Source organism: Belonocnema kinseyi, chromosome 1 (assembly GCF_010883055.1).
Source record: "Belonocnema kinseyi isolate 2016_QV_RU_SX_M_011 chromosome 1, B_treatae_v1, whole genome shotgun sequence".
In the NCBI taxonomy this organism is placed as follows: domain Eukaryota; kingdom Metazoa; phylum Arthropoda; class Insecta; order Hymenoptera; family Cynipidae; genus Belonocnema; species Belonocnema kinseyi.
In genome coordinates this window covers 180113168-180125286 of record NC_046657.1, presented here as the reverse complement: position 1 = coordinate 180125286, position 12119 = coordinate 180113168, and the positions used below count along the sequence as shown (strand labels likewise).

General features: G+C 39.0%; 1 protein-coding gene across 5 annotated transcripts in view; it reads right to left on the bottom strand.

Moving 5' to 3' along the window:
* LOC117172324 (protein takeout) overlaps positions 1 to 12119 on the bottom strand; it is a 126930-nt gene that overhangs the window by 23118 nt on the left and 91693 nt on the right. For all 5 annotated transcript variants that reach the window (XR_004467009.1, XR_004467010.1, XR_004467011.1 and 2 more), the window contains exon 2: positions 5345 to 5632. Coding sequence is in view for 1 of the 5 variants with exons in the window: in XM_033360111.1 (XP_033216002.1) it covers positions 5345 to 5632 (288 nt within the window). In the remaining 4 variants the exon portion in view is untranslated. The remainder of the gene's footprint in view (positions 1 to 5344; positions 5633 to 12119) is intronic.

Sequence of the window (12119 nt, the reverse complement as noted above, 5' to 3'; positions counted from 1 at the left end):
GAACCCTGTACCAAGGGTTTTTGCTGAATATGGTTACAAAAATAAATAGGCAGTCGCGGACCCCAAGTGGAGGTGTGAAGACCGTGCCGAAAGTTCAATGGCACCTGGGTGAGGTGTCTAGAACGCTGACTCTGGGATACAGGGCGATATCTCAGAGTGTGCAGCCTTATCCTTGTATGCGCGGCTCTACAAGGATGGACGAACCCCTTTCCCTAGCTTCTCGTGGGAACAAAAATGACAAAACCAAACATAGTTGTAGTAAGTGCGGTTCAAAACAACAGAACGCGCAGGGCTCCCGACAAGAGGTCGGGCAAGATTGCCGATCAATCTAGAGCTGGGGGAGCCAATGAAAATGGATTCAATGCGATGGATCAGCGGAATCTCGTAATCTTTGGCTGGACGGAGCGACTGAACCACGACTTGCTAGATTGCTACGATGCGAGTGTGGTCCCTGGACGGGGTTACATGGCACGGCTGCATGCTCTGTGGTGCGAGAAACACCCGGAGCTATCGGACTTTTCGCAGCAACGTCTGCGAAACCATGCTGAACTACTCCGTAAAAGAGGCTATGTAAGCGGAACGTCTACTCTACCACAGCTAGAACAAGGCGGTAACAGAGAAAGAGAGGTGACACTAAGACTAACTGCAAGCAGGCATTCAATAGATGAAGAGCGATGCTTTACGACCCGGAGAAACATCAACACCAAGGTTTCTCTCAAGCCTAAAGATCTGGCTGAAATGGATGACGAGCTTCGTGGATATTTTTCCGGAGAATCCGACCTCTGAGCTATCAATTATTGTGTGTATAATGCAGCGAGATCTTTGGCCGATGCGAACCGTAAAACAAAGCCAACGGCTGATCACAAGACGAAAAGACGAATGCATCAACATGCCATAAAGATAGGCTGGGCAAGACAGTACGCGACCCGCATTCAGTGTGTGATTGACTACATCACATCCGGCAGGAATTTTACCACCAAGGTTCGAAAGTTCGCGCGCGAACTCCGGACCCGTTATCACACACTTAACAGATCAAAGCTGCTGACCATCAGAGAGCATATTGTTTTAGAGAATAAGGATACTATCTGACGCTAAGAGAAGTCTAGAGCGGAGGGAGAGGTGGGTCAGAGAAAATCAACAGTTTCTCTCTGAGTCATCTCGACTCTTCCAACACCCTCCAGTTACTGTCGAACACCCACCCAAACCAGAGGAGGTCCAAGTATTTTGGAGAGAAGTCTACGAAGTTCAGCATACACCAGATTGTATCAAAACCTTCTGGTGGAAGAAGTTCTCTTAAACCCATCAGCATTTGGCCCGTATTCTCACCTCATATTTGAAGTCGGAAGAGACGATTTCAGAGTGGTTGGTGGAAGGTGCACAATACTTCTGCCGAAAATAGGTAACTTAGCTGACCCGAAGAATTACAGGCCAATAACTTGTCTGAACACGCTTTATAAGATATTCACAGCTATCCTAAATGATAGGATTGTTCGGGCAATTGAACCTGTGTGGCAAGAAGTATATGAAAACGAGGCTCAAAGACAGGCGTAGCCGGATGTCGGCAGAACATTCTCATCGATAGATGTGTCTGCAAAGATGCAGCATTCTACCAGCGTGACCTATCGATGGCCTGAATTGATTATCGGAAAGCTTTCGATTCGACATCCCATAGACTTATCATCTGTCTTTTGGAAATTTTAAAGGTTCATCCGCAAATAGTTGGGTGCATAGAGAGATTGATGCCGCTTCGGAAAACCAGATTTACTATCTCATCTAGAAAAAATCGTGTGACAACTAACAAGGTAACCTTTCAGAGAGGTGTCTTTTAGGGCGACACCATGAGCCCACTCCTCTTTTGACTTACATTATTGCCAGTATCTCTAGCACTTCGCCATTCCGACGGTTACTTTTGCGACAAACCTGCAGATCGAAAGTACAAGGTCAGTCATGTATTTTACATGGACGATCTCAAGATCTATGCTGAAAACAGAGAGCAACTGCATCTAGCTCTGGGGATTGTCGAACGATATACTAAGGAAATTGGAATGGAATTTGGGTTAGACAAATTCGCCAAGCTTTATTTAAAGCGAGGAAATTTAATGGCATACCTGAAGATCCTGAGCTCGTTGACAGAAGCGCCATACGACACCTTTGCGCTGGAGAGACTTATACATACCATGGACAAAAAATGAGCTCAGATCTCTTGATATCGGGAGAAGAAAGGTTATCCACGTGAACAAAAGCATGCATCTTAAGTCTTCCGTTCCGCGACTGTACATCTCACGCCGGCAAGGGGGTCGCGGAATATTGAGTCTTGAATGTCTTCACAACAGGATTATTCTGGGTACAGCACATAGAGTTGCAAATGGAAGAGACCCTCTTCTTAAAATGGTCAAGAATCACGAAGACGTTGGCAAAGGAGCATTTCTGTACAAAGCAGCGGAGGAGGCTGCTGAAAGACTCGGACTTGACTTCAGTATTAGGGGTGAGCAAAATGCATCGAATCTTATCTATCTCGAGTACTCATTCCTGAAAGCCCGGATTAAGAAAGCACAAGAGAAAACCTTTCGTGAACAGCTCCTCGATAAGAGGATGCACGGTATCTTCCACAGAAATGTGAAGGATCAGTCAATGTCAAAATTGAAAAAAGGTTCAAAATTAACAAAATCGCAGTGGTTACTCTAAAAAAATTAAAAATCGATTTTAACAAGCAGCCGTGCACCTTTACGGGAACTGATTATCCAAATATGCTCGAACCTCCCTACCGTAATGAGCCGCTGCTCCATCCTGCTGGAACCAAATATTTTGAAAATTATTGCCTGTAATCTCCCTTATTCTTGGTACAATTTGGTTTCTGAGAAGCTCTTCATATGCACGGGCATTTAGATTGCCATCGATGAAGAAAGGGCCTATCAATGTATCATTCAAGATACCGGCCCAAATATTAATCTTTTATGGATGTTATGTGACACTCTCCAACATCTAATCAGGATTTGTGTCGGACTAATATTTACAATTTTGCCTGTTAAATTCACCTTTTAAAGTGAAAGAAGATTCATCTGAAAATACTGTATTGTACAAGAAAAGAGAATCTCTATCAATTCTGTCCATCACAATGTCACAAAATTCAAACCGACGATCAGGATCGTCATCATGGAGCTCTTGTACCAGATGAACACTGTAAGGATGGAAATTAATGCTTTTTAAAATATTTCGCACTGCCTCAGGAGCAACGTCACGCTCAGCACTAGCTCGACGTAAACTAAGATGTGGGTTTTCAACAAATGCTTGGGCTATGTCCATCTGCATCTCCTCAGATCCTGCAGATTTTGGCCGACCAGTTCTCTGAAGGTCCTTGATAGATCCATGATTCATAAAGCGCCTTACAGTTCATTCAATTGTTGATTCTGAGACAGGATTTGACCCTTCTCCATTACGAAAAATGCGATCAAAAACCAAACGAACTTGATTATAAGATCGAACTCGATCTCTCCAACCACGCATTATTAATACAGATACCCTCTCTCGTTCCGAAAATTTAGCTTGCGCCATAATAATCTTTTAGCGAAAGATAGTAAATGTGTACTCGTAATAGGTAAATTTAGTTTCGATTCATAATATTCGTATGGAAAAACGGTATAGGACTTATGGTATCGCCTTAGGTATTGACTTAGGTATCGAAAAACGGTATAGGACTGTATAACTCTTCGGGCAGGAACAGAACTCTCACTAGAACACCTGGAACTTTTAATGAAAAATTTCCTTATGATTTTACAATATTCAAAACGCTGTAACCAAGATCAGTACAAAGCTCACCAATGAATTTCTCGTTGAAATTTACTTCAGGAATTACACTGACCTCTTGGAAAACTTTGTTAATTTTAAATAACCTCTAACTGGCCTTGAACGTTACAATTGACCACCAAATTGAAGGTCACCATTGAATTCCTCGTTAAAATTTACTTCATGAGTGACCTTCATTTTTTTGAAAAATATCTTACCTGAGGAAATATCCAAGTGTCCTGGGACTTTTTAGACAGCCTGTATACTCATTGTATCAAATATGAAAAAATTTCTTATCATAAGAGATGGAGTTTGATTATATATTTGATACAATGAATGTACGTTCTATTATAACATAGATACATAAGAAATTGTTTATATTAACTTCACTCATATTTTCCTGCTATTTATATTCTCAAGATAAATATAGTTCAACCTCTTGAACTTTCCGGTTACAGTAACAAAAAATTCCTAAACTGTGACAGAATTTTCTGAAACGTGTGACTGGAGTATAATGCAGTTACCGTTGCTGAAATTTCTGTTACAGATTAGGAAAATTTACAAACGGTTTCTGCATAAAGCTTTTGTGACGCGTATCTGGAAACTCCTACAGAAATTTCTAACAGTGTACTCAAACAGATTTTTAGGAATTTCAAGGGATTAAACGGCAGTTATTTGACTTAAAAAAATTTTCAGTTTATAATCGAATTTCAAATGATTTAAAACAGTTCAAGATGTTTTTAATGAAATTTAAAAAATTAAATAATTTTGAAGAATTTTTGAGATACGTGGATAAAATTCAAATGAGTCTAGCTAGGCTAGCCAAAGAGGCTTTAGGCGTTAGGAATTACGAATGCCAAACTTATAGGGTTTGAATCCACTGCGGATAAAAATGTTCATAGCGTGCAATTATAAATAGTGTAGTGATTCTCTAATAGTAAATAATTGTTTACTTAAATATGTAAACAAATATAAGAGAATAAGAGTAATAATATAATGACACAAAGGATTAATTTTTTGCGGCGAAAAATCGGTTATAATTTTATAGAACTGTTCTCTATCGTTTCGAAACTTCTGTGTTATTATTTTAGCTAGCATTCTATATTTTATAGAACTATTTAACGTTTTTAGTAACCTGCCTTTTAATAAAGATTACGTCACCTCGGCCTTTAAATTTTGTAGAACTTTGTAACACATTTCGTTGAATGGTTTAACGAAAATGTAAAACAAAGACGATTTGAACTTTTATTAAACTACCCACCGTATCCTCTACTATAAGATTAGATCTATAAAATTTAATGGATATTTTTTTCGCATATAATTTCAAACGCCTATGTTCCCGAATTATATTCCGAAATAACGCTGACACGTAAATGCGCTTTTTTCACGCTGGACAGGAATATATGGGAATTCTTTTATGATGCCGTACATCTCTGATCGAATTAGATGTATACACAATGTAGACATTGTCGTTCATTTTGTACAATGCAGACGAGACAAAAAGTCGCATGCTACTACAATCTTAAATACTTTTATTGGTTTTCAAAGTTTAAATACGAACCATATTCGCCCCAATAATCTCCAGCACCACTGGCTTGAACCAAAATCAATGTGCCACTGGATCTGTATTTAGCTGTAGCCCTAATTTTTGGGATACTAAGGGCCAGTTGCAATTGAACTTCATCAGTAGTAATTTGAGTTCTCAAACCCTTAACTCGAAGAGCAGATACACCTTTTGCTGTAACTCCTCGGAATTCTGCTTTGTATCCATCAGGACCTCCTCCCAGTGAAATGTGTACCTCGTCTAAGACAATAGGCTCGACATCTGAGTACCCCAACTGTGGCAGGCCTGTAATAGTAATACAATTATTTTTAGTGATGGTTTTTGAAAAAATGTACGCATCATGTCTAATCTAACTTTTTTAATCCAAGAAAATCGTATGATACCAATTAAATTATTTATGAAAATAGTAATTGAAACGGATATTATACGGACTTCCGTGTCCGGCATGAAAGTGTAAGGTAGTGGGAATTGTTGGTGCTGAGTTTTCTGATATTTGTGGTAAAATCTGAGGTAAGTGAAAGTAATAGCAATATGAATAAAAGTAGGCAAAGGTATCGTAATAGGAGGTCAGAAATATCAAAATGAGAGAGGAAAATGTGGACGAGACAGAAAAAATGATAGGAAAAATAAAAAGAGGATTAGAGTGCACAAACAAAAATCAGGTTAGTAAAGGGAGGAATAAAAATGACAGACATGAGGACCGTAAAAAGACAAAAAAGGAGGTAAGAAAGGAATTAAGAAAGTGGGGAAAAGAAAAAAGTAATGGAGAAGAATATAGGGAAAAAAGAATAAGTATACTAAGTTGCATGATCAAAAGAAAGAGGAAGAGAATAAAAGGTTTCAGGAAGATGCGGAGAAAACTAGGATGGAAGAAGAGGTATGGAAGGTAGTAAATAGAGAAAGAAAAAGAAGAAAAAGAGTAAACCAAGATATCGAAATGGTAGAATAAAACAAATATTTTTTTGATTTGCTACAAGGGGTTGAGAGAAAAGTTAGAAAGGGAGGAAAATATGTGGGAGAAAGTGATGAGGGAGAGAGCATAACAAAGGAAGAAATAGTTAAGGTTTTAGAAATAATGAAGAATCGAAAGGCAACTGGTATAGAAAAAAGATCGAGCCACCGAACAATACAGGGTTGAGAAAAGGAATGGGGGTAATGGACAACATATATGTTCTGAACTGTCTAGTAAATAAGAGGATTAAAAGCGGAAAAGGGACAATGATAGCAATGCTCGTGGACTGAAAGGCGGGGTTTGACTCATTAGACCGAGGCGAAATAGAAAAAGTTTATAGCAAAAATAATATATTAACATTAGACTTGGATATAGTGATGGCAGAGGATGAAGAAGGGCTGGCGGCCGTAATTACAGTATTAGAGAAGTACGTAGATAGAAAAAAATTTTATTTAAATGTAGAAAAGACAAAGATAATGAGGTTTAGAACAGGAGGGGGAATAAAGAAAGAATCTGAGTGGATATGGAGAGGAATACAGTTAGAAAAAGTGAAAGAGTTTTAATATTTGGCATATATCCTGCAAACGAATGGAGAACATAGAGCTCATATAAGAGAAATGATAAAAAAAGCAACAGGGGTACTCAGTAAAAAGAAAGTGTTAATGAAGCACCAATATCAGGATACCATATACCTGCAACAGAAATTACCCGTCCGGTGTGAATGCTGCACCATAATGTAGGTTACAGATTCCCAATCACTTGGGGTACGAAGTGTCCATCGCTTGGGGTACGAAGTAACTACTACTTAGGGTACAAAATTAAAAACGTCATTATCGTTGCATAATCTACGCGTTTGAAACTTCTTAAATAATTTTCATGATTTGAAATAGCCATGTTTAAATGCATTGTTTATTATTTTAACAGCTTTGCTAATTGTATGTCTTGGTCAATCAAGTTTAACAGGTGCGTTGTTCGCACTTTGTAAAATTGAGCCATTATGTATTTCAGATTAGGTGGAGATATCCAAGATGTTTGCACGCTGAGGGGCTAACAATAATACCAAATACATGGGACTAAACTTTACTTGTATAATAACTTGAAAAATAATTATTTGTCATGATAAGCGTATTCAGAGTATTTAACTATTTAATAACTATTTAATTGAATAATAAAATTGATATGTTTTTTCTAACTGTGCAAAAATATTTTTTTCTCCAGTTATAAACTAAGTTAGGTTTTATCCTCTGGGATTTGTATTATTGCTTGGCCCTCATTGTACAGCCATCTTGCCAGCTGACATCACAACGTGAAATACTCAATATTAGAAATCTTAGCCCACATATAATTGAAGGGAACCCGGCAATGGCAGAGTTATTGGTCAAATAAAAGAGGCAGACTATGAGTTAGCAGGATAAGTTATCTCTCTCGCGCAGCGATCTGATTGGCTGTTTACCGCTCCCCTATAAATGAAGGTTAAATAGTTTACATGTATGCGCATGTAAAGAGCCATTTATGGAGCAAAATTGAAAAGAGCAATCATGTTGCTGTGCGAGAGAGATAGCTTATCCACCAGTCCCAGTCAGTGGTGGCAATACGCGGATATCTCTGGCATGCGCAGTAGTTATTCCTGTGTATTTTTAGGTTATGTAAGCCCATGTGTCAATTTAAAAATACACAAGAATCACTACTACGAATGATCGAGATATCCACGTTTGCTCATAATATAACTTTTTATCTTGAATAATTTGTACCTTAATAAGAATACATAGTGGAGTATAGGCATGTTAAGATTACTAGAAAAGTAGAGCATATGGATGCTAAATTCCCTACGCATGAAGCTGTTTAATATTTAAGATTAAAGTGTCTTTCTATACGCGTAATAATAGCATCCTCAGATTTAACTGAATTTAAAAAAAAACATTAAGAATACATACAAATTCAATTTAATCAAAATAAAAACTATTTGATCAAATTTTCTATGACTAGAAATTAATCTAGAAGATTGGAAATATTTTTCAAACCATTACTTTATTATTAAAGTTACATATTATGATTCCATTTTAACAGTATTATTATTTATAATAATAAGCTTAACTTCATTAATTAAAAAAAGCTGATTCAAATTAGAATTAAAAATACCAGAACTGAATCTACAATTATTTAGGGAATATAAAACTATACAATTTAAATAATCATTTTTTTTCTCAAGATGCACATTTATATTCAATTCTTGTACTGTTTGTTGCGTAACTATTTACATGAAAGTAATGGAACCTCGATTTGAACTTCTCGCCAACAAAATACAAAAATTTATAATTATAACTCAAGCATTTAACCTTTTTTGGCAGTAAATAATGCCTTGAAAAATATAATAAACATTCTAAATATTCATGCGTTAGAAAGAGAGATTCGATAAACTAGATTAGTGGGCATCGGAATCCCACCCCTGGTAATTTCAATCATTCTCATACCTCAAAGCCTAGTTTCACCAAGTGGAATCCAAATACATTCAACTTTTGTAAGACCATGGCATGCTTGACAACAGCTGCCAAAATTTCAAAACAGTAACATCTGACTTTTCGTACTACACCTTGTGGCTATTTCATACCATACATACTCGGTATGTCTTACCCCAAGTTCGAGAGATATCTGAATCCCTACCGAGGTACACTGAACACCGTTATAATTTTACCTGCAACAAATTATACCCCAAAGTTTTTACCGTGTAATGAAACAGATATGGCGAATAGGAAAAATAAGGTTAAACAAAATTGGAGAAGGATAATGTGGTTATTTGCTACGCTGATTTGGCCAGAATTAGGTTTTGGAGTAGAGATATGGGGATGGAAAGATGTTAAGAGTTTACAAGAAATGTATACAGGGTGTCTAAAAAGTTTCGGGACAATTGGATACTTCCTCACTTAAACTATTTTAAAAAAAAGTGAAGGTCATTCCTGAAGTAAATGTCAACGAGAAATTCAATGGTGACCTTCATTTTGATCTTGAAGTTGACCTCCATATCTTTTTGAAAGTCAACTTTGTTTTTTTTTAATGGAAACCCCCTATTTTTACATTTTCAATCTATGAAGTGGAAAATTCTACGCTCATGTACGTACCCAAGTCATAGGTCAACTGTAAAGTTCAAGGTCAGTTAGAGGTTATTTTAAATTAACAAAGTTGTCCAAGAAGTCAGTGTAATTCCTTAAGTAAATTTCAATGAGGAATTCAATAGTGACCTTAGTTTTGATCTTGAAGTTGACCTTCATGGCTTTTTGAAGGCCAACTTTGTTTTTTTTTTAATGGAAGCCCCCTTTTTTACATCTGCAATCGATAGAGCGGAAAATTCTACGTTCAAGTACGTACACAAGTCATAGGTCAATTGTTATGGTCAAGGTCAGTTAGCGGTTTCTCGAAATTAACAAAGTTTTCCAAGAGGTCAGTGTAATTCCCGAAGTAAATTTCAACCAGGGATTCAATGGTGTTCTTTATTTTGACTTTGAAGTTGACCTAAATGGCTTTTTGAATATCGGCTTCGGAGAATATCCTTTATAGATGTCACATCCTAAATGCGGCTCTGTGGCACGCCCAGGTATGTATAAGTCTCTCCAGCGCAAAGGTGTCGTATGGCGCTTCTATCAACGAGCTCAGGATCTTCAGGGATGCCATTAAGTTTTTCTCGCTTCCAATAAACCTTGGCGCATTTGTCTAACCCAAATTCCATTCCAATTTCCTTAGTATATCGTTCGACAATCCCCAGAGCCAGATGCAGTTGCTCGCTGTTTTTAGCATAGATCTTAAGATCGTCCATGTAAAATACATGAGTGACCTTGTACTTTCGATCTGCAGGTTTGCCGCACAAGTACCCGTCGGAATGGCGCAGTGCTAGAGATAGTGGCAATAATGTAAGGCAAAAGAGGAGTGGACTCATGGTGTCGCCCTGAAAGACACCTCTCTGAAACGTGACCTTGTTAGTTGTCACACGATTTTTGCCAGATGAGATAATAAATCTGGTTTTCCAAAGCGGCATCAATCTCTCTATGTACCCAACTATTTGCGGATAAACCTTTAAGATTTCCAAAAGACAGATGATAAGTCTATGGGATGTAGCATCGAAATCTTTCCGATAATCAATCCAGGCCATCGATAGGTCACGCTGGTAGAATGCGGCATCTTTGCAGACACATCTATCGATGAGCAGGTTTTCTCGACATCCGGCTACGCCTTTCTTTGAGCTTCGTTGTTCATACATTTCTTGCCACACAGGTTCAATTGCCCGAACAATCCTATCATTTAGGATAGCTGTGAATATCTTATAAAGCGTGTTCAGACAAGTTATTGGCCTGCAGTTCTTCGGGTCAGCTAAGTTGCCTATTTTCGGCAGGAGTATTGTGCGCCCTTCCACTAACCACTCTGGAATCGGCTCTTCCGACTTCAAATATGAGGTCAAAATACGGGCCAAATGCTGATGGGTTGAAGAAAACTTCTTCCACCAGAAGGTTTTGATACAATCTGGTCCCGGTGTGCGGAATAGTTCTTCATCCCTCTTAATACTTTTTTCACCTGCTCGGTAGTGATAGGTGGGCATTTTTATCAGGTGTTATGAGGGCATCACATAGCTCCTTGAAGCTATTTATATTTTCTGATTCTTCGTCCAGGCTATGCTGAACTTCGTAGACTTCTCTCCAAAATACTTCGACCTCCTCTGGTTTGGGTGGGTGTTCGACAGTAACTGGAGGGTCTTGGAAAAGTCGAGATGAGTCAGAGAGAAACTGTTGATTTTCTTTGACCCACCTCTCCCTCCGCTCTAGACTTCTCTTAGCGTCAGATAGTATCCGTATTCTCTCAACAATATGCTGCCTGATGGTCAGCAGCTTTGACTTGTTAACTGTGCGATAACGGGTCCGGAGTTCGCGCGCGAACTTTCGAACCTTGGCGGTAAAATTTCGGCCAGATGTGATGTAGCCAATCACACATTGAATGCGGGACGCGCACTGTCTTTCCCAGCCTATCTTCATGGCAAGTTGATGCATTCGTCTTTTGGTCTCATGATCAGCCGTTGGTTTTGTTTAACGGTTCACATCGGCCAAAGCTCTCGCTGCATTATACACACAATAATTGATAGCCCAGAGGTCGAATTCACCGGAAAAATGTCCACGAAGCTCGTCATCCATTTTAGCCAGATGTTTAGGCTTGAGAGAAACCTTGGTGTTGATGTTTCTCCGGATCGTAAAGCATCGCTCTTCATCTATTGGATGCCTGCCCGCGATTGGTCTTAGTGTCGCCTCTCTTTCTTTGTTGCCGGCTTGTTCTAGCTGTGGTAGAGTAGGCGTTCCGCTTACATAGCCCCTTTTACGGAGTAGTTCAGCATGGTTTCGCAGACGTTGCTGCGAAAAGTGCGATAGCTCTGGGTGTTTCTCGCACCACAGATCATGCAGCCGTGTCATGTAACCCCGTTCACGGGCCACACTCGCATCGTAGCAGTCTAGCAAGTCGTGATTCAGTTGCTTCGTCCACACAAAGGTCACGAGATCCCGCCGATCCATCGCATTGAATCCATTTTCATTGGCTCCCGCAGCTCTAGATTGGTCGGCATTGTTGGCCGACCCATTGTCGGGAGCCCTGCGCGTTCTGTTGTTTTGAACCGCACTTACTACAACTATGTTTGGTGTTATCATTGTTGTTCCCACGAGAAGCTAGGGAAAGGCATGGTTTTCACATCTCCGCTTGGGGGTTAATTCCTTCGGGACCACCCCTGGACAATTTTCCGCGACTGCCTATTTATTTTTGTAACCATATTCAGCAGAAACCCTTGGTACAGGG